Below are 23,996 nucleotides of genomic sequence, written 5' to 3' on the forward strand. Positions count from 1 at the left end.
TGGGAAGGGAAGGAAAATGTGTTTTTTTTTAAATAATCTGAAAATATGAACTTAATTACTGGATGATTTGTTAATGATAACATAGAATAATGTATTTGAATAGAACCGTTACATTTATTAGTATGTTTACAGCCATTGTTTTATTCAGACAGTCTTGTGAATTGAAACTTTTCTTTCATTTATACTGGTTCTTTTTTATTCAACTTTTAATCAGTTTAGTAAATGTGTGTGTGTGTGTGTGTGTGTGTGCCCTATTCTAAAATATCTAAGATTATAGCCAGATGAAGACTCAGCTCATTTTCTAAGTACCGACTTTACATTATTATGAGTGAATTATTTTCAGGCCATTTATATATATATATATATATATATATATATATATATATATTTCAGGCCAAGTTCAATAAGTGTTTCTTCGTATTTAAAAGTAACAATGATAAAATAAGAGGAATAAATAGCATTTTGTTTGGATACTTTATCAATAAAAAGTTGTTATACTCACTGAAAGTCAATTTCATTTTTCAAGAAACAAGTGAGTTAGTAAAGGTCAGCACTTCTAAGAGCATAAAATTATTTTTCATGTTAGATTATTTTACCTGTAAGGATAGATACCATTTTATGGCCTGGTACTTTGGAATGTGAAGTAATTAGATTTTAAAGTTATATTAGTAACAATCCTCTTAAAAACTCACAGAAAGGACCCCAGTTTCAGTTTTGCAGAGCAAAAGAGTTTGACTAAAAAAAAAAAAAAACAAAAAAGAACAACCTCTGCCAACAACAAACAGTCAATATATGGCATAAACTGATTAGCTGCCTGAAAGATTTATTTCTTCTTTTCTAATCAGCCATGTAGTATAACTGGTCAGTTTACAGAGTTTTTTGCCCTCATCCAGGGCAGGAGCACTGAGTAACGGGTTATGAAAGGTGAAGAAATTCCTTTCATAGCCTCTTAGTCATTGAGAAGGGGAAAAAGCAGCGTCTGCACTCCAGTTGGCAGCCAGCATCGTCACACATTGTTTCAGCTAGCATGCAGTCCCATCATGCTGAAGGTCATTGCGTTGGCACTTCACCTGAGGGCCGTGTCTGGGGATCCAAGGTGGCTTTGACTCATGTAAACAGCTCATTCATTTTCCATCAAAGTGATTGCAAAATTTATATTTGACTGACAATATTTGTAGAATTATAACACAAAGATCTGCTGCAAAAGCCAAGTATTTCTATCTTGGTGAGGTTTATAAAAGTGGAACATTGAAAGGTTTTCTCACTAGGTCACTCAGAAAAGTCTAGATCAGTTTCTCTACCTGTTTCATTTGAAGAATTCTTTAGTGTCTGGTTTCTTTGCCATCAGTGTCCCTAGTCATCCCTTCTCACTTAGGTAAGAATGCATTAATTTAGACCTGCAAAGTGTCATATCTGTTATTAAGGAAAATGTCAGCTGCATTTGGTGTAATAAAAAAATCTCTTTTGAAAGCTGTAATTTTGTTCTTTCTAGAAGATGGTACATAAAGGCAAACACCAAACAAGTCTAGAATGCCAATAATGGATTCAAGGGAGTAATGCATTTAGCAGTACTATAACCTTTCAGAACTCATGCATTAAAAACCTGCTATGCAGATTCAACACGTGGATTAAAGTAGATGATCTCTTAGGTGCCATACACTTTTGAGAGAAAAGATATATTTGGATTCAATATGTGCCTTGGAAAGAGATAATTCTGTTTAAATAACACCAGACAATTTGAAAACAAGCAGGCTGGGGAGAATAATCAGATCCTGGGTGATAAATCTAGTAAGGGGTCCTTAGAGTTCTCTTAATTTAAAATATGAAAATTTAAGTCCCAATGTTTAAATATATAAGGATTTGTATCATCTTGAAAATTATTTTAAAATCATTCCTTTAAAATCCAATAGCTATTTAAGAATCATGTGGTTTTCTAATTGTAACCTTGTGACTATTTCATTTGGTATGTTAACCTACAAATTTTCTGTACATTTTATCTAAGAGGATAGAACTGTTGAATCTGGAATTTGTTCAGTACAAGAGTTATCCACAAGGATGGTACGTAACATACACTTACATCTAAGTAAATAAATGCTTATTAAACTTTTAACTACTACGCTGATTAGTAGTAGTCCTCGTGTAGTTGCTTTTGAGTACTACTTTCACTTTTTGTAGAAACTACTTCATAGGAACTGGCGAAAGATTGCTGATACACAGACTATTAGTTTTTAAAATAAGTTTGGCAGTGTTTATGAAAGCAGAGTTTGACTTTATGTTTTCTACAAAGCAGTGACTTGCTGTGTCTCGGGATGCCAGTGAAGTGAAGTGATAGGAAGAAAATGATGAGCCCTGGGTCTCATTGCTTTGTAAAGCATTGACCCAGCTCACCAGTTAGGTATCTGACATAATTTTGAAGACAAGTACTTAATAACATATCTTTTAAATAGAGAATCTTATATTTTTAATCTGGGTTTTATATTTAAAAATAAAAGTATGCTCTCTCTCTCTCTCTATATATATATATAAAGAATACATTCATATAAAAAGTATTTCTGTTCATTTGTGCAAGGGATATGAAGATCCTAAAATTAAAATAATGATAAAAACTTATTTTTTCATGTAGATGCAGGCTTACACTGCATTGATTATGGGAAGATGGAATTAACTCAACACTGTTTCCTGTTTTACACTCACATTTCTCTTACTAGGGGAAGCATGGTATAGTCAAAATGATTTTGTGTCATATCGTCCTGATTCTTCCAAGGACTTGTAAGAATCCAGTTATCTCTTAATTTACTTACTCATCTGCTCATTTAAAACCAGTTGCAGATTACTATTTATTATATACCCATTTAAGTAAGGCACTTTGTAAATATCTTCACTACAAAAGGATTTTGAAATATTCATTTTATTACTATTTACATAGGAAGAAATTGAGTCTTCCTTGTGGACATCTGAACTTACTATTGGCCCTAGGTCCAAAAGCAAGGGAGTGTTTAGTGAATGAATGATGAATAAAATAACCCATGTTTTAAGATGTGTATTTCTGACTAGATTCTAGTCTATAAATGCAGTAAATTTAATGTGATATTTCTAAAAACTTTTTTTTACACTCTAATTACAAGTGAAATGAATAATCTTTGGAAAACATTTATAAAATATAATCTGCACTAAATGGTAAAAGTTTGCAGTAAAAATAGTGTAGAATCATACTTTAAGATAAGTTAGCAAAAGTTTGACCATTGAATTCCTGCAGAAATTATATAGCATGCATCTTATTCATAAAGTCCCAAAACAAAACATCTAGCCAGGAGGTGTAACACAGGTGAAGACCAAAGTCAGGTGTTCCAAATGCTCTCTAATGCAGCTGCCTTTGCACAGAAAGCTTTCTATAGATCTATTTAAATCCAGACATCTCCCTTTAAAAAGATGCTGAAGGGCCTTCCTGGTGGTACAGGCAGTTGAGCGCCACACTGTGAAGCTATCCGCAACCTCTGCAGTGCTGGTTCGATCCCGGCCAGCCGGCAAGAATCCTACATGGTGCAGCAGACATCTCCTGTCTCGCCCACTGCTCCTCTCAGCAGTGTATTTCATCAGTCTGCCTGTTCTGTTCCCCACTCTGTCTCTGGTGAATCCTCTCACCCTCCTGCGCATCTGGCCTGTACCCTGGTTCTTGCATAAATAAATAAAAATCTTTAAAAAAAAATAAGATTCTGAAGCAAAAAGAACAATACTATTTTTTTCAAAATACATTGTAGAATGCTAGAAGGTAAGAATATTTAGTGTTGTATAGAGTAGAATATGAATTTATACTGTCATGTGATAAATGATAGTATTCATTACATAATTTGAATTTACTCCAACTTCTGAGAGTCTCTATTTCCATAAAGCACACATTGCTAAATTTTATCAAAGTTTGATTAAATTTGCTCTTAATAAAAAAGACCAATTCAGGGATGTTTGTAAGTTGTATAACATAACAAATACTCCTTTAATATCATTCATCCCTTTTGATAAGGGAGCCTGCTTTTTCTCTAGTTGGCTAAGACTAACACTGAAAGAAGCTTCAGTTGTAAATTTAGACTAAATTAAGTTAGTTTCTATTCATTGTATTTTATAGTTAATTCCACAAATTCTGCTGTGTTACCATGTGCCATGTTCTGAGGATATAATTGCATCAAATTTGTGCCCTTCTAGAGCTTTCAGTCAAGTAGAGACCCTTTCATTAGGCAACATTTTAAAGGCAACACTACAAATAATATTTAAGTCCTTCAAATGGAATGCCAGTTAAAAGCAACAACCTTCCATAAGAAAATTAAGCCAAATAAAGTCCTAGCCTTTATAACACTAATAGTTTAACACCAATAAAAAAAGTTTAAAGAAATTAAATAGTGACAATATCCATGTAGAAAATTTTCTATAATGGGAAGAAAACATTAAAATGACCTACAATCCTAACACCTAGAAATAGTATACACAAATGATTCATTTCTGTTCAACTTTTTCACCTGGATTTATATTATGAACAAATTCCCATGTCATTAAATATCCTTAAAAATAGTTTTTCATGAATGCAATCTATCACATGAATATCCCATAATTATTTGATTATTCCCATTTGACATTTTTATTTATAAGCACACTTATCTTCATTTCTTACAGTTTCCTTGGCTGGATATTTAGAAGTGAAATTACTACTTGAAGGTTGTAACGATGGCAGGATGTGATTTGTGTAACTTTTCCTAGAGTGGATTCCTAAAAATATGGTAGCAAAAGTTAAAGTTACTCTACCACTAATGATTGTGTGAAGATGCATATTAAACCATCATTTGAATATTTTCATTGGAAGATATTCCCAGTACATATTTAGATTATGTCATATTGGGATTCTAATTACAGCACTCAAATAATTATTATTCTGAAGTCATCATAAATTATTAGCAACACTTATTGAATATGGCTAGGTATTGGTAATGACAAGGTTTATAATGCATGGGTCTTGCCCCGTACACAGAATTTCTTTTCTAGATGTTTGTTCTCTAGCCTCTGTAAAGTATACAAAAAACATTATTTCCTTTCTAAATGGGCACATGCAAATTATCTAACTATAGCTACTACTTCCTAAAAAAGCACATGGTATTTCAGCATAAATTGGTAGGGAGCAATGCAGTGGGATAGGGTAGGGTGACTGGGTTATAACAGATCTTTCTACCTAATTACATATACAGGTGGCAAATGCATTATTAAAATAGTGTTTAGTGTCTTATGTTTGAAGTGAAAATTGTAATTAAAAAGTATGTTCTTTCCCACTAGTACTGCTTTACCATAGGGGTCTTGTCTTTCTGGTGAATTTTAAAAGAACAATTAAAAGTGATCTTGTTTCTGTTTCAGTGAACTGCTCACATTTCAGTGTACAATATAAGTATTTTAACCTGTCTAAAACATTCACTGGTATTCTAAATATCTTAGGTATGCTATTTATATTAAATGACTGCCCTTATTTCTTCCCCCAAATTGAATTTAACTATAATACTGGGTGGTCATCATGTGATCTCTTAGTTTTATAAGCACATTTCATTATATTTTTATATAACCATATAGTTTATATTCTCAAAGTTGAATATTTTCTCTGGTAGCTACATTTTATTTTTGAAGCAAGCCTCTGAGTGGCATATGAGAAAACAGCCGAATATTCAATGGATTACATTTTGCCCCCTCCCGTTAAAGTAGTTAAAGTAGGATTCCTTAGTTCTGATTCATCAAGATCCTTTATTTAAGAAAAGGAAAACCATATAGCTGATAATACCTTGATCTCTCTTCTTAATTATGATTGTTAAATTTCCAGGTTTTCATCTTGCCTCTTTAATTTGAGGAAAAACTGCTTTAGGCCAGGAACTATGTTTTAGACTTTTTATTTTGTCAGGCCCCAGCATAGAACATAAAAATAATCATTGCTCAAATGGCAATTTTTGATTTACTTTTAAAATAAAAGGGGGGAGGGAGGAAAGCTATGGAATATTATCACAAATTTTAAAAAATCAGAATAATTGTTTATGCTGATTTTTGTAATGAGTACAAAGCCATCACTTTTATGACTGAGTGAAAATCTAAAATGTTCATGTTCATGTGTTGGACCTTAGATTTGAAGTAGTCCTTTATATAACAGGGCCATTCATTAAAAAATCACTCATCTCTTTTCTTCTGTCATGTGTGTGTTATATTGTGATGTTATTTCAGGGACTCCTGAAAGCCTAGCTGAGAAGGAGAGGCAGCTCATGGGTATGATCAATCAGCTGACCAGTCTTCGGGAGCAGCTGCTGGCTGCCCATGATGAGCAGAAGAAGCTGGCTGCATCTCAGATTGAGAAACAGCGCCAGCAAATGGAGCTGGCCAAGCAGCAGCAAGAACAGGTGAGTGATATATGGTCAGACCAGGCACACAATGATCTTACCACTCCCCTGCCCTAAAAACATAAATAAAAAGGCAAAGCACCAAGGTAAGCCAGCACAAATCTCTTAGGAAGCTTATCAGTTCCTTTAGTGGTAAATAATGTGGAAGTAATTAAAATCAAAGTGAAATTTTGAGAAATTATGAGAGAAATAACAAAAGGAACACTGGAGAGTGAAGAGAACATTTCCAGTCAGGGAACATTCAGAAAGATTTCATATAACAGGTGTTTGGTATGAGCTTTGAAGAATAGATAGGTTTCAGCAAGTGCCGTGAATTTCCGGTTATGGGGCAGGCTGTTTAGGTAGGAGGCGATGAATAGTTTTTCAAAATAAGGCATGAGAATCTAATCCAATTAGGATAATGACTCTGGAAAGAGAAGGAATAAAGAGGTGAAAGAGTAGTTATGCTTAGAATTTTTTTGAAAATGGAAAAGGCAAGGAAAGATACTGAGCCAGCACAGGTGAAGAAGAGGATAAATTGGGAACATAGGTGATTTCATTATGTTGAATCTGAACTGCTATTAGATTGTCCAACTGGAGATATCTACCGCAAACAGAAATATCAACCAACATTTTGGAGAGAGGACTGAGCTAAATTTCTTAGATTGTCCACAGTGTGATGGTAGTTTAAGCCATTGGAATAATAAGTTCCCTTCTTATGTTCAACAAATACTAATTAAGTGCTTCATATGTGACAGACACTGTGCTAACTGCTGAGGCTACCTCAATTAACAAGAAAGACAAAGTCCCTACCTCCAATGGAAAAAGTCAGATGGTTGACAAAGAAAAAAGGAATGAACAATGTGTAAAGGCAGGACTGGATACAGTGCAGGTTTCTTGATCCCATGCAGACCGGATAAAGGAGGAGTCAGAGTCCTTAGTGGTTTTTGCAGGTCTTTTATTGGGGTTCACCAGGCATATGGCAGGCAGGGGTGCTGGGGGGGCCGGGAGGCTGGCAGGCCTCCCAGCCCCCAACAAATCTTCACTCTATCTAGGCTCTCTGGTGATCTCGGCTTCTCTTTCGGCTTCTGCTTCTGCTGCTGCTTCTGGCGTCCCCGTGACGCCGCCCTTAAAAGCACAGTCTTAGCTCAGCTGAATCCCATCTACCTATGCCCACACCCTATTCCAGGTGCCCGCCATCAGGCATGCATTCAGGACAAGGATTCATCGTCTATCCTGATGGCGGAAGGGCAGAAAAGCCTGATATTTTCTTTACCCTACACAATGTAATTTCAGGCAGTGATAGGTGATGTGAAGAAATGTAAAAGGAGTAATTTGGTAAATATTGATTGTCATGGCAAATTGGTATTTCTTACATTGGCTGGTTGGATCTGGTAATTGAGCTCAGATCAAAATGACTTCCAAGAGAGCCATATGAATATAAGAGGAAGAAGCATTTTCTACAGAGGAAAGGCAGTTTTAGAGACCTGAAATTAGAGAAGTGGTGATATTGTAAGAAAATGGAAAGGACCTGAGAGGAGATCCTGGAAGATCCTGGAAAAGAGCTGGTAGAGAGAGGAAAGTGAACATACCCAGAAGCAAGAAGTCCCTAGACTTGACATTTTGATTCTTCTTGTTGTTGGCCTTTAAGAATCTGGCTTCTGTGGAGTTTTAGTACAGAAATCAAACAGTAGAATGGACAGATATTTCAAGGGAAAAATGGAGGCAACCCCTAAGGACTGTTACCTAAAGCACGTTGGCAGTACTGTGAAGCAAAATCAAGGGTATCATGGCTTGAGCCTACATACAAAGCTGGCTTGTCTTTTCTAGGTCTGACTTCCTTCATCATCACAAATTCTGCACTTAGTCCACACACTATTCTAAGTAGAGAAGGACCATGATTTAGTCCAGGGCATTTGCACACATAAATATTGTAAAACCTCAGCTGCCTTCAGAGTGTCAGCTAGCTGAGTTAAAAGAGGTGAAGAAATAATCAGATTATATTCAAAGGGACCCTGTTCTTTCATTTTTCTCTTTTCTACTTCGTGGTTCTTATCTGCTTAAAAGATGGTATTTTTATTTTTTAATGAAATGCCTGACCATTTCCTGAAGCATTTATCTGACCTGTTATTGGAATAGGGTCCATGTTCCTCCTACTTTGCCCCATCCAAAAAAGAGTCCCGAGCACTTGCCTCTGATAGTCTGTACAACACCAGCCTTCCTTGTCCGTGACACTCAGTGCTTTAGAATCTGAATTCTAGAAAATCCTGGGAGTACTGAAACACAGCTCAGGGTACTTAGAAGTATTTCTTTGTAGAAAACACTTTGGTGAATCTGAGGGAACACTTGCCTGAAAAATCTTAGTGCTCACAAATGGAGAACAATTTTCCTTTTATTCTTTTGTATTCTGACTCATCCCCAAATATTATCAGAGGAATCTAAAATGTTTTGTTTTCTCTGACTTTCTTTCTGCTTGGGACTTTAGAAATCCTCTCGGAGAGATGGCAGGCAAGGATGTCACCACCGCCTGAGAGGGTATCATCGGTCAGGTTTCTAGATCCCTTCTGCTCTCCTAGGTCCTCACTAGTGCACACAGTAGCCACTGTCATGGCTAAAAAGATCTTTTCATAAGGACACAGGAACTCTCTGGAGGACATTTAATACTTATTGTTTTACATTTAGGTTGGGCTTATCTTCTATTAAAACTTCCTTTTCTGACCTTCCTGGAAGCTTGCCCTACTCAGCACACTGGTGTTGCAGTTAGAACCCTTATCAAGCCTAGAACCCTTCAAAATTGCTCACCAATAGCCTTTCCAGGACTCTAAGCTCCATTCCACATTCATCTACTTAGCAGATATGTATTGAGTATCATTTTGATGTAGGTTCTGTACCAGTCAGTAGGATACAATCAAAAATAGTCTGTGTATTAAATTCTAGTTGGGAAGAGATTAACAATGAATAAACAAGTAAAATAATGTGGATTATGGTGAAAAATAAAGCAGAAAATTAGGGACGTGGGTGCCAGGCTAAAAAAAAACAAAAAAACAAAACTGTTCTTTTAAAATATATGCTGAGGGCCTCCCCGGTGGCGCAGAGGTTGAGCGCTGCACTGCGAATCTGTGCGCAGCCTCTGCAGCACCAGTTCAATTCCCTGCCGGCCAGGGAGAACCCCACATGGTGCAGCAGACCTCTCCTGCCTCGCCCGCTGCTCCCCTCAGCAGTGTCTTCAGTCTGTCTGCTTGTTCTGCTCCCCGCTCTGGCTCTGGTGAATCCTCTAACCCTCTTGCACTTGTGACCTGTACCCCAGTTCTTGTATAAAAAATAAAAAAATAAAAAATAATAACATAAAATAGTACTGAGAGAAGACCTATTGACAGAATAACATCTGAACCAGAGACTCATCAGAGGTGAGGGAGTGAGAAGTGCGGTTATCTAGGAAAATTGTGTTCCAGATGAAGGGGAGAACAAGAGTACAGAAACAGGAGATAGAAACTTCCTCAAGCAGTGTGGCAAGATTGGCATGAGAAAGGGAGGAGAGAGAGGAGAAAAAAATCTGAGAACACAGGAAAACCATATAGTGCCTTGTATTGTTGGAAAGATGAATAACATATTTTAAAAGGAAATTTCCTTTTAAAGGATACTGGTTTGTCATAGGATATAGAGAGCAAGGACTGCAGCAGAAAGAACAAGTAAGTAAGGTTATCTCACCAAACCACACACTGGACAACAGTGGCTTGGAACAAGAGGAAATTTGGGCAGGTACAATGTGGTCAGTTTCTCCGTACATTAAAGGATTTAAATGTTAGCTGAGATACAGATGACATGTAGGAAGAAGGAATAAGACTTGAGTAAATGAGATGCTCCTTTTCCTACACCTTCTTTCATACCTTTCTACAGAATTTTTTTTAAGATTTATTTATTTATGCATACAAGAGCTGGGGTACAGGCCAGAGATGTGGAGGGGTGAGAGGATTCACCAGAGACAGAGTGGGGAACAAACAGGTAGACTGACTGAAACACACTGCTGACGGGAGTAGTGGGCGAGACAGGCAGACAGTAGTCTGCCTCGCCATGTGGGTTTCTCCCTGCCCGGCTGGGGATTGAACTCGTGCTGCAGAAGCTGCAGATTCCTTCATAGTGCTGTGCTTAACCCTTTGCACCAACAGAGAGGCCCACCTTTCTACAGAATTCTACAAAATTTTAAAAGTTTCCCTAAAATAAATTGAAAAGTTTAAAATAATCATAATTGTACCTGTATCCACTAGAAATAAGAATTCATGGTGCAGCCATGTAGACCCTACCCCACTGTGTAGGTTCTCTACTTTTATTCTTTGTCAGCAACTCTGTGTGTACCCATTTATTTATGAAGCCTTAGCTTTCTGATACAGAGGTTAGAGTTTACTTTTTGTGATGAAAATTATAGTGACTATAATACCATGAAAATAAAAATTAGATCATATTTATAAGAATTAGTTTCAGGAGATTAGAAGTCACATTCCCATAAGAAGGTCTCCTACCCACTATCCTGTAATGAAATGTTTAAAATTTTCTTCTCATATATTTATTCTTGCATTTTTCATCAGTATTCATTCTATACTCCTTTTGTATTAGGCGTTGTACAAAGTGTTTGTGGTAAGCAAAGTTTATATATTACTTATCCTTGCTATATTTATGGATTTCTACCTAGGAGACTGAAGATGTTAATTAAAATAAAACTAAATATAAAATCATAGCATGTGGTGTAGTATTAAGTAGTTGTGGAGGATATTGTGAGAGCAATAACCAGGTGGTGATTGTGATAGTCCCTGATTTAGAAGTGCTTCAGGTGATTACATTGATTTCTCAGTCCTGAGTTTAGTTTTGAACCTGTTGAGTTTGAAGTTCTTTTGAAAATGTTATTGGATAAATGGCTCTAAGCTTAAAGCAAAGATCTAGGGTAGACAGACAAATTTACAAGCAGTTGGTGAACATATGGTAGTAGGTATGGAGGGGAAAGAATGGAGTCTAACCTACACATGGAAGCCTAGACAGGGCCATTGCAAATGACAGAGAAGGAGCACACCAGGGAAACATGATGTCATTCGAAGCCAAGGAAGAAAGTACAGGATCAAAAGAAATCACTTGAGTTTTGCATTCTAGTGAAAGGTTAGCCAGTGAGGACTAAAAATCACTTCATGTTAAAAAAAAAAAAATGGAATAATGGTGACTTGATTAAGAATCACATTAGCAAAGAAAGGGAGCAAGAACCAGAATGGAGTGTGTTGAGCTGACAGTTTAAGGGTTTGTAGGTGGTAGAAATGAGGATAGTCTTTACCAAAAAAAAAAAAAAAAAGGAATATAAAATTTCACTAAGGAATACAGTAGCATTTGACAAGAGAATGCTTCTTTGAACTCTTTGGCCACAACAGTCCCCTGTTCATGTAACACTCTGATAGCAAAGAGCTGAAAATGTCAGAGGCAGTTCTTTCTTAATAGGTTGCCTGCAATGGGAATCTCTGAAATTCTTTAACATTTCATACTCGATTAGATCACTGTTGTGTAGTTTCTTAGGATTCATTTTAGGATTCAAAGAAATACACATAATTACTCTGAAAGTTTAATTCCTTATCTGTCCCTACTTTAGGACAAATTTCTGGTGCTGTAGGGGCACAAGCACATCTAAATCATTGTCATGTCCTTGGAGAAATAGAATATTGGTGATTTCCCCTTGGAATTACCATATGCTTTTAAATTTTTTATGTGCTATTTCTCCACAGATTGCAAGACAACAGCAGCAGCTTCTGCAGCAACAACACAAGATAAATTTGCTTCAACAACAAATCCAGGTCAGAAATCATAATTTCATACTTACTTCCCATTAAAAATATATGTTTATTTTCTTTCTCATTCTTAGGTGACCTAACTGAAATCACTTTCCAGGTAAAATTTGCTTTCACCCTAATTCATGATGTGGCCTCCTGGGCCATGAGAATCTTGCAGATACTGGCTTGCTTTGACTTTCACCCTGTACATTGTTGTAGAGAACTATTAGAAGTAATTTCATTTTCTTTAATGGTCAACATGTGCCTGTAAGTGTTCTTCTTGGGGAAGGCAAGGGAACCCTAGCAGAAAGGTAGAGCAGGTTATCAGTTACAGAGCAGTGGCAGAGTGTGATAAAGGTGGAAGTTAGGGATAGTTATAATTTGCTGTTTACATCAAATTTCATCCATGGATATTGCCTAGAGAAACCAAATATGAGGAAGCTATAATCTCTATATCTTTGTATGTGGAAGTTCACAATGAGCAGAAGCAGCATGAAGGAAGAAAACAGCTGTATTGATAATGAAAAAAGTAATTTGCCAGGAAGAACAGGAATCTAATTCATGGAGCTATGACTTCAACCCTACGAAACATCATCCATCTGGAAACCACTGTTAACTTTGCAGTCAGCTTATCTGGGGAGAAATTCATCATTCTTTTTGAAATTATATCTTGAGAAGCCAATATGTTTTATTAAGTGTAAATATCATAAATGTCAGAAGCAAACATGTCAAAATTATTTCATTCATGCATTAATCATGGTTAGACTTCTTTGTTCACAGAGTTTATCCCATTTTATCTAATTGGGTCAGGTACAGTTAATTTCTTTACTCTGGAATGTGCAGCCCTGTCAGGGTTTACTTACTTTTGTTCTACCTGAGATTTGCTAGAACTGGTCACAGCTTCAGTGAGATAGAGAATATCAGTAGTGAGATATTCCATCCAGGAATCTCTGGCTTCCTTAACTGTAATTGTGAGTAGCATGTGTAATGTGACATATTACCTACCTATTGATATTGTGAGTGTTGTTATTCATTGGTTAAAACTGTTCATTGGATTTTATGCAATAGGCTAAGTGTGCTAATTTATAGTTTTAGTTGATGGTACTAGGTTATCAACATTTAAAATTTTTAACTATTGAAAATATAAAGAATTAGAATTATTATCCCTACTTATCATTTTAAGTAAGAGGCAACTCTATAGTCAGCTATATAGACCCTTGCAAGTCACATTGTTTCACTGTCATTTGGTACAATGGTGCACAATTGGGAACCAGTAATCTTAAAATTTTATAATTTTTATGTGGTTGAGACAGTCTTTTGAAAAGCAGAATTGTAAAAATAGATCTAGACCTTTGTTTATAAGTATGTAAAAGGTTCAGTAAGCTGTGTTTTCTGACCCTTTAATGTTAGTCAACACCTTCAGTGCTGCTAGGGGAATTGTTCCACAATTAGGATCACTTTATTCAGAATGTGGATTTTAAGCTTTGTTATTATCACAAAATAAGAAATGGATTGATTTCTTGCTCCAGGGTATGAAGCTCTATAATTTATAAGTCAGAGTATTTTAAAAATATGTTCTGTAAAAAATGATCAGTCCTAGAGATCTTATGCCTGCAGAGTACAGAATACCATCAGTTACACCATGGTGCTAAAACAAGTGACTTGCCCAAGATCGCACAGCTAGTGATTTAGTCTACTTTTCTGATTGAATATAAATTTTTTTGACAAAATTTTGTTTTTAGAAATTTTGCTGAGTTTGAGAATTTTAAAAGTTTAGAATTTCAGTTTCATCAAAATAATAAATGGCTAGTCTCCACTAGGTCACAAAATTAACAATCCAATTGTATTTTTTTCCTAAAGGAAAATATTTCCTAAAGAAATACTGTCATACTGATGGTAATTGGGGGAAACTGTAAGAGATGTTGTGGTAGTATATCTGTGTATTTGTTTTCTTTTTACTGTTAATACATATGAGTGATACTAAGAGAATCAAAACCCATCAAGCTTATTTTTAGAAAACATTGTAGAAAATAGGGACTGCTTCAGGTAAAAAGTAAGGACTGGTCAAGACTATCTGAAAGGAATTCATTTTCACAATGTCTAGTATGTTCACTAAGGTCATAAATCAAAGATATATTTTTAAAATGGTTGATTGGGGCAGTCTTACAAACACTTAATAGTTATGAAAGTCACAATATATTTGAGTTATTCAGTTTATTGAGAAATTGTTTGAATAGTTACTGGAAGCACTGATCTAGAGGCATGTGCAGAAATAGAAGGTTAAAAACGTAGAACACGCCTTCTTTAGCAGATTTTATAGAATGTTTTCTTTGCCTTTCCTTTTTTCTACTTTCTCTTTTTCTTTAGCAACATAGAACAGGAGAAGAGGAATAAAAATCAAGCATGCTATATGAAAGGCAAATAAAATTTACATAAAAATGTATTTTTTAAAAAGTCTAGTCAGTGCGTACCTAATGACATAAACTCATGTAAGAATTTGCAGAGATTAGATTTTCTTTGGTACCTGAAATGTCTTATGTAATATTGATTGAATGTGAGCTGTAATTTTTTTTCTCCTTAAATATGAAGTCTTAAGACTTTGTAGAAAAAAACATTACCAATTTATTCATATTGACTGTATCATTTAAGATATTTTGTACCATTGTTGCTTTGGACTTCAAAGAACAGTGTATTGTAGTTCCTACAGTGATGCAACAGTGGATTATACTGGGCTATAGTTAAGATCTACAATTAAGGGTACTTTTAGATCTTGGTTTAGTTATAAATATACATGGCATTAACTTTGACCAATGTTGGTAAAGGTAGCCATTCATAGATGGGTTAGATAGATCTGTTAGATGGTTCAGATTGACAGGGTGAGGGAGCAGGGCAAATTTCCCGTACTTGGATGCTAAATAATAGGAAGATGATATCCCCCAACAAGTTCTTTATTCTTGAAAGTGGGATTTATTTATTTATTTATTAAAGATTCATTTATTTATGCATACAAGAACTGGGGTACAGGCCAGAGATGGGAGGGTTGAGAGGATTTACCAGAGACAAAATGGGGAACAGAACAGGCAGACTAACTGAAATACACTGCTGAGGGAGCAGTGGGCAAGACAAGAGAGGTCTACTCTACCATGTGGGTATCTCCCTGAATGGCCTGGGATGGAACTTATGCTGCAGAGGCTGCAGATAGCTTCATAGTGCTGTGCTTAACCCCTTGCACTATCAGGGAGGTCCGAAAGTGAGATTTATTTAAAAGAGAAATTAATTTACACATCTTTATTCCTTTTTAGTTGTATGAAAGAAATGTACGAGCAAGTTTATAGATGTGTCTATACACAATCATGCACATATTCTTATAATCCAGGTCATTTAAAATTTCTTGTGGCCTGTTAATTCTTTCTCAACTCTAGATAGAAAGAGTTCTGGTAGATTTGATTCTGTAGTTTCTTATTCCAAAGAAAATGCCATGGGAACTTGCAAGTTAGTTTTATTTAATCACTTAGGATCAATTTTTATGAACTATTTTTATCTCTTTAAAACACAACATTAGCTCTAAAATTGCATGATTCTCATTTGATTGAAAACTCAATCTACACTACTTCCTTTAAGAGAATTTAGAGTTACAGTGTTCTGCCAAGTTTATTCACATAATTCATTAGGATTAAAGGAAGAATAAAGTTCTTTGTTACTATTTGCAATATCATAAATCAGTTTATCCTACAAATAATGCCAGAATACCAGAAATTCTAGCTTCTCTCCAGAATGTGTGTATTTCTTAACACCAAGAAGTTTTAGCCACCTTTTTATACTAACCAGTAATCTTCTCCTTGATATCTTTATTTATTGTCCTTAAAATATAGATCTTTTTGTATTATTGTATACAATTAATTTTTAATGCACATTAATACATAAGATGAAATTTACAATATTTTGGAGAAAAATAGCTTTCAGGGTTTTTCTGAGGGTAAATTTTGCTTTCTTTCTTTCTTTTTTTTTTGTGGGACCCTCGCTGGTGGCCAGGGATCGAACTCGCACTGCAGAGGCTGCGGCCAGCCTCGCAACCCAGTGCTCAACTGCTGCGCCACCAGGGGAGGCCCAACTTTTGCTTTCTTTTTACTTTGTTACATGTGCTACAATGCCCAACTTTTAGCAAATTTATTAAGTCCTTTTTTATATTAAATCATCCTATTTCTAATACTGATAGGTGGTTTTTGTTTCCAATAAGGATTACAAATCAGTGATTCTTCCTTATCCCATTCACCTCTACTCAACTTCTATTATAGCAGCAAATTGAATTTTCCTGGATGTCCAAGTTGCCTTTAGTCTTGGAACTTTGGATGGGACAAGGCTTCTATAGCTTTGGGGCATATGCAACTTTGGGGTATGTGTGGTTTAAGTTTCTTACCCTTTTCAATAAAACGTAATAGAATTTAAGTTTCTTATATTAGCATCTAATAAGGTCAATCCAGCAACATACTCTAGTATAAAATCCAGTTAAGTTATTTTTAAACACAAATGTAAATATATTGTATGGCTTTTCAAATGCTAATTATAATGATTGACTGGGAGCAAATTATCTGAACTTTCATAAGAGATTTTACAAATTTATTGCTTTCCCCTTTCTGATAAACTTTTCAACTATTGTTCATTGTGTTCTCTTGGGGTCAAAGAATTGGTATTTAATAATTCCCTGTCATTGTTTCTGATGCATAAGTGAAGCATGTATAGGACTTAGTAGTAGCTTTGGGTGACTTATTTTGTCTGGAGTTAAGGGAAGAGCAAAGGACAAATTATTGTATTCTTAGTCAGGAAATGTACATTGCACAATGTGTAGAAAAGAACTGGGCTGTCAAATTGGCATAGGATTCTATTTAACTGAATGAAATGCAATTTTAATGATATTAAGTATTTTTGTAAAGATAGAGCGCAGGTTCTCTAGAATTAGACATACCCATCTCTACATCTTCACACCTCATCTACTGTGTGATCTTGGGAAAACTGCTTAATCCCTTGGAGGGATAAATCGCGCATTTCTACTTATTAAATGAACTTATTACACCTAAGACACACCTGGTTAGTCTGAGGATTAAATTGGATCATGCCTGGCATTTAGTGAGCAGACAGTGCTAAAATATATTGAGTAAATTGTTAGATTATGTTCTGTTTGTATTTCTGATGATGGTGATCTATTAAGTATTTCCAGCAAATGAAGAATTTTTAAGATAAAAAGAATATAATCTACATGGCAGTAGCTGTGAAAATTGTGAGTTCAGTGCTCCAAATTCATAAGATTTTAGAACTACTAAGGATCCTTGGTAAGTCTTTATTTGGAACTATCTTTCATTTTAACATTTGAAAATTGAAACCAAGAAGTTCAGAAGATTTTCCCAAAGTCACACAAGTTGTTTACTTGTGGGACAACAGCTGAAGTCCAAGTTTCCCAAGTCTCAGTTTAGTTCATTTTTATTACACTAGTGTTCTGCCATTTAAAGCTTAATGGTCCAAAGTTTTAAAATGAGTGTTCTTACCCTGGGAACTTATTCTTACAATGTAAAAATACACTTGACTTATTATATACAATTGAATGATTAAGTTGCAGTCATGGGCTCAACCAATTTGTGATAAAGGTTTCATTTTATTTGAGCCAAAGTTCTCTGAGCTCATTAAGAGTTTTGGTAATTCTTGATAAGTTATTATGCAGAACAAAATCCACTGAAATATTGTGTTGAAAACATAATAATGTTAAAGGTGAAATAATAGTACTTGACTGACCTGCTGATTTATGATTTCTTTCTCTGAGTGTGGTAAGTTGGAAGCATTTTACCCTTCCCCCTTAAAAGACCCCACATGCATTATGAGCACAAAGAGATTGCAAAGTAACCTTGTCTCTTTAGGAGACTGGAAATGCCAAGAATAAACACCTTGCAATTAAGGTAGCATTTCAGCCTGAGAAGGAAATGCATTAACTCCTTGAGCCACAACAAATGTTTTGCCATATGAAATAAAATACACCACAGCTGGACAGGATACAGATTTTGGCATTCACATAGATTATTAGTGGATAAAATATGGCGATAGAAGGAAGTGGCTTTAAGGATGACTTTCCTTTCTTCCTTATACTTTCTTGAAGCAGAGCTTCATTTAAGAACATAGGTGGCCTCTTGACAAAGAGTAGATGGTAATTACAGCTGTCCTTACTCAGAGGAAGCCACTTTAAAATCCTTTAAGCATTCATATATATGAATATATATATAAATTTATTTCTCTCTCTGGACAGGCCAGTCTCTGTAGATAAGGAGAGAAAAGTTGAGTGATAATGCTTATATACTTTTGTTTTTATTGATAGAATTCTTGCTGCCTGGCTAAAGGAGTACATGAAAGCAGCCATGCAGAGCCCAGTCTTTACACTGTGCAATCCTCTCACTCAGAGAGAGCTACTTGAAAATACTTAAAGCTTTAATTTTTAATAGTCTCCCATTATTCCCTCCTATATAGCAAATAATATAATTATGTTGTTATTTCTGACATACCAGTTTTGAACATCAACTTGGAAGCATGAAGATTTACTTAGTTCCCTTATTGCAGACCTGGCATCCTCTCCTGTTCTCTCCCTCACCTCATGATGTAGTTTTATATAAGCCATTTATGTTTTTCCGCTGGGTACTTTTAAACACTAAATAGTTTACTTGCACCTCTATTCTTGTCTCATCAATTATAAATAGCGTGTCCTGTCAAATGAAGTTGGCCTCTCCTCTCACAATTTCTATTATTTGCATATTTACTCTAAATAAATATAATGTGTGTGCGTGTATGTATATATCTGTGTGTGTGTATTCACACATACCTGTTAAGTAATCCTAAAAGTTGAAAGTCAATAAATGGTCTTTCTTCAAATCATACATCTCTATATTATCTTTTGGATAGTCTGATAGGGTACTGTTTTTTTACCTTTCTGTATAGCTCTGTTTTCCTAAAGTTTTGAATTGCTTTTTCTCTTTTTTCCTCCTCATGTTTTTTGCCTATTAGCTTCATAAATTGTGCCAAATGCTAAAGAATAAACCAAATCTCTGGAAATTCCTTATTGTGCACGCCTACTTCCTGGTCCTCTGTCCTCTACTTTCACTTAGCTAGTTTGACCCAGCTGATATTCTGGGATGTTCTTTATGATTCTCCAGAGTTTGAATTGCTGTTTCCTCCATTGGCCTTGGTTTATGTCCTTTGTTTTGCTCCAGAATCATTTCAGGGAAATTCTTTAAAGAAAAGGAGAGGCAGTGGGTTGTACAATATGTAAAGCTTCTGGACTAAATGTTCTAAATGTATGCATATAGAATCATATCCTATTTTACCCTCTACTTGATTAACAGTTTGGCAGTAAATAAAATTCTAAGTTGGAAATAATTTTCCTTATATTTCAAATTCATTTATTATCATCTTCTAGCATCTATGAGAAATACAGTGTTGATCTGATTTTTATTTTTTGTTGGTGATCAATATCATTTTCTTTCCTGAAAGCTTTTAGCATCTTCTATTTGCTGTGACATTTTTGGTAGGATGTAGACAGTTGTTTTTCATTTATTGTTTTGTAAACCCCCTGAGTCTCTTTGTCTAAAGAACTCTGTTCTTTTGCCCTGGAAAAGCGTGTTTTTTTGTTTTCTTTTGACTATTTTAACTCCTTTATAGTTCTTCCTGGATCTCTTGTTAAACAGATACTATATTTCCTAGGTTAATTATATTTCTTATGCTCATATAGTATCTCTGTTTCTTGATTCTTCTTTCTAGGGCATTACCTAAAATTTGTTTTCTAAGATTTTTAATTGAATCTTTATTTGAGAAATAAACTTTTTAATACCATGAACAACTTCTTGTTCTTCATTCTTTTTTAAGATTATCCTAGGTTAATGGTTAATTTCTTCTTGAATATCTCATAATAAATGAATATGAAGGTGTTTGAAAAAAATAAAATATCTTTCCTTTAATTATATTTTCCTCTATTTTTTACCTGTTTGTTTAACTCGCTATTTCTTTTTCAACTTGAAGCTCTATTCAAATAGGATTGAAAAAAAAAAATTGGTTACCCATTCATTAAGAATGAGATAAGAAAAAGAGATTAGAAACTGACTAGAAATGAGACTTACCAAAAGGTGGTCATTGTTTTAGTGAGAATAGGAAGGTGGCCATAAACTACATGAACTCTCAGTGTCAGACAGAGAAGTCTTCATCCTGGTACCCTGGTGGTCTTTCCATTTCTCCAGGCTGTTCAATTTCTGTCAAAAAAGTGTGATGTGGCTAGGGTAGAGGTAGATTGATGAGTGCCGCTTTCATCTGATACTACTGTTTTCAGCCCAGGTCTTCTTCCTGCTCTCCCTCTCTTACCTGGAGTTTCAAATCCCAAGACTTTTTGGTGGCTCAGAAGGCAAATTAAGTTTCGTTCTGACTGAGGCTTCCTCCAGGTACACTCTATAGTCTATTGCATCCACTTCCATTAATGAGTATGCTACTATTGCTCTTATCTGCCAAAAATTTGGTCAGATTTGTTGCCTCTTACTGTTACCTCATGTGATATAAGCCTATCACTGTATTTGCTTTTTTTAAAATCATTTTAATGGTGCCTCAGCAACAAATGGAGATAAATACATTATTGGTCTTAGCACATTGAATGGTCATTCAGGGAAAATATTTAAAGTATTTTTTTAAATAAGAAAAATATTCAGGACAGTAGCCAGTATCTAGAAATTCATGAGTCCTTGTTAAAAAAAAAAATGCTTTTTATAGAAAGGTGAATTTTGAACTAAATTTCATGTTTCTAAGATATTATCCTATGTACAATATTTTTTATAGTTTTCTTGATGGGTATAATGGGGACAAGCAACATAAATATAGAGGGTTATTATCCTTTTTCTCTCTATGATAAATTTGCCATATGACTATTTACATAGAATATTAAATTATGACCTTAATATTTAAACTATTTTTAAAAGATTTATTTATTATTTATGCATAAATGAACTGGGTATGGGCCAGAGGTGGGGGAGAGTGGGGGAAAGGATTCACCAGAGACAGAGTGGGCAACAGAACAGGGCGGATCTACTGAAATACACTGCTAAAGGGAGCAGCGGGCAAGATAGGAGAGGTCTGCTGCACTATATGTGGGTTAGCTCCCTGACCAGGGATTGAACTCAGGCCACAGGAGTGATAGCATTGAGACTTAACCCCTATATCTCCAGGGAGGCCAAATATTCACCCAATATGAGTGAGAGCCTAGTTGAAATAACCTACTCATTGACTATATTAAAGTGATATTGGCAGCAGTTTTTGAAATCTATAATATCGCTTCTATAATTAATTTTCCTGACTTGCTGTCACTGAAACATAAATAATACATTTCATAGGTGATTTTTTTCTTTTCTCATCTTTTATATAGCATCTCAAACAGTCTTTTTTTGTTGTTTTCCTTTTGCCATTATTCCATTTCTGTGTTTCTTCTTTACCAGTTTTTGCAGTGTGATTTCTCAAATGGATCTGGGGTTCAGTCAATCCAGTATAGCAGTTCTGGCATTAGTGATAGTGGTCCATAAAACAGACTGGCAGCAATAGATCCCATGACTTTTCAGCCTGTTTTCAAACAACATTGCTCGTGGAAAAAGTTGAGACTGCTCTTCACTGTGGATCTACAGTCCATACCTTATCTGCAAACAAAATGGGTCAATAGAGCTTATATAAAACCCTAGGAACATAATCACCATATTGTAAAAAACGAAACAAAACATAGTAATTGAACAATAGAAAGATTTGGGGGGATATCGACCAGAAGTCAATAATTTTGCCTACAATAAATTTATTTCAATTCACCTTAATTTACAAATTAGTGTGATGAAGTTAAGGCTGCAGCAGCGAGTGCCCACAAAGTCTTTTGAAAGAATCTTTGTCTCTTGTCTTTAAAGAGAGTTGTCAAATAGGTGGAATGTGAAATGCTAATGAGATTAACAGAATCAACATAAAATGAATTATTCTAGGAAGAGAGTTACATCCTGAGTCAACATACATTCCAGGCCTCTCTTGCACATGGCAAATCTATTTCAGCACTCTGTCTAGCCTGAGTATCAGTTCTATTCACAAGCTGGTAATGTTTCATGTCACTTATGGCCAATGAGAAACTGAGTTTTCACACCACTTTGTGTACATGTGTTTAGCTCTAATTTTCTTCAGAAAAGGAAGATTAACAATCAGATAAAATGGGAAAGGAAAAATAAATAGAAGATTGAAGAATTTTCTTGATATTAAGGTGGTCCCTGCTTTTCCTTGAAGGAGAAGCAGAAGGAAAAAACTGGACTTGTTCCTTCTCAATGGCTATTCTAAAAGTGGTGAATTCTAACTCCTCATCATACAGGAGCTCACAATAGTGTTTGATAAAGTTAATCAGTTCTACTATTACAACTTTCTTCCATTGGCCTCCAAAATACTGAAGTCTTGTTTTTTCTCTTTAACTTTCTGTCTCTCCTCCGTCGCATTTGGTAGATTCTTCCCATTCTTAAAAGACTAACTTGCTGTAATGCTCCATTATCTGACTTCTTTATCTTCACTTGCTTCCTAAGTTATCTCTTCTACTGGCTTTATATACTGTCCTAAAAATAATGTCCAAAATTTATCTTTCCATCCTCAGTCTCTCTTCTCGATCTGAGAGTCAAATAATCAATTGCCTGTTCTGTCTATTTAAATGAATAATTAGGGGGCTCAAATGTCACATTTCCAAAACAGAGCCTTCAATTATCTTCCCCAAACTCATTCTTTCCCAATTTATCCAACTATGAATATGATACCATTTGACTAATACTGTCACCAAAGACCTAGGAGCTTTCCTCAGATCCACTCATTCTCTTAAACCCCATGCAAATTTCATCAGCCTTGGTTTTATCCCCCAAATCTACCAGTTTGTCAATTCCCACCACCCCATTATTTAAGTCAACTTTATTTCTCACCTAGACTACTGCTAACCAAGTTGGTCATTTATTTCCTCCATAACCTCTTAAAAATATTTTCACACAGCTGCTAGAGTGATTTTTTAAAAATTTGATTTTGCTATAACTACCAGAACCACGTCATTTAAAACAAATGCACTCCCATTTTCCTATTCTATAGAGCTGGATTTGATTAGACCACTGCCAACATCTCTAACTTTTCCCCTTATTTCTTCCACCCTAAAAACCTGTTTTTTTTTTTTTTTTTCTGGTTGGAAGTAATTTCACAGAAATGATCTAGCATCAGAACACTGTTATATGTCATTTTTGTGGCCTGTACTACTTTATTTAGCTCATCACATATCTCAGACCCTTACTTCAATCTGGTATCTCTTCAAATGCCACCATTTTCAGGAGTTTGTCTTTGACAGTCTAATCCCAAATAGTCCATACATCCCCCCTCATCTTGATCTCTTATCCTTCTTTCCTTTATAGCACTTTGGCTATAAAGCACTTTGGCTGCCCCCTTTTATTTACCTGGTTTTGCTGTATACTTGCCACCACCACATATATTTGACAATGAGTTCTGTAAGGTCAAAGATTTTATCTGTCTTTATCACTGTTATACTTAGAAACCCCTATAACAGTTCCTTGCATATAATAAGAACTCAAAAGTATTTATTGAATATAAAGGAATAAGTGAATAAATTAGGGGCACGTTACCCACTCTGGAGTACAAAATAATAAGACAGTCTTCTCAAGGGACTAACATAGGTATTTGGGGATCCATCAATTAGATAACCAACATTCTTTAGTACTATAAAAATATTCGTAAGATC

At 35.2% G+C, this 23,996-nt stretch overlaps 1 protein-coding gene across 6 annotated transcripts in view; it reads left to right on the top strand.

Annotated features, from left to right (window-relative positions):
* The window catches only part of SOX5 (SRY-box transcription factor 5), a gene marked incomplete at both ends in the record, with an annotated part of 392,519 nt that overhangs the window by 184,151 nt on the left and 184,372 nt on the right, over nucleotides 1-23,996 (top strand). For all 6 annotated transcript variants that reach the window (XM_084256237.1, XM_084256240.1, XM_084256238.1 and 3 more), the window contains 2 exons: nucleotides 6,238-6,410; nucleotides 12,146-12,214. In XM_084256237.1, coding sequence (XP_084112363.1) covers nucleotides 6,238-6,410; nucleotides 12,146-12,214 — 242 coding nt within the window. The remainder of the gene's footprint in view (nucleotides 1-6,237; nucleotides 6,411-12,145; nucleotides 12,215-23,996) is intronic.

The sequence above is a fragment of the Talpa europaea genome, assembly GCF_964194135.1.
Source record: "Talpa europaea genome assembly, chromosome: 15".
Taxonomy (NCBI): Eukaryota; Metazoa; Chordata; class Mammalia; order Eulipotyphla; family Talpidae; genus Talpa; species Talpa europaea.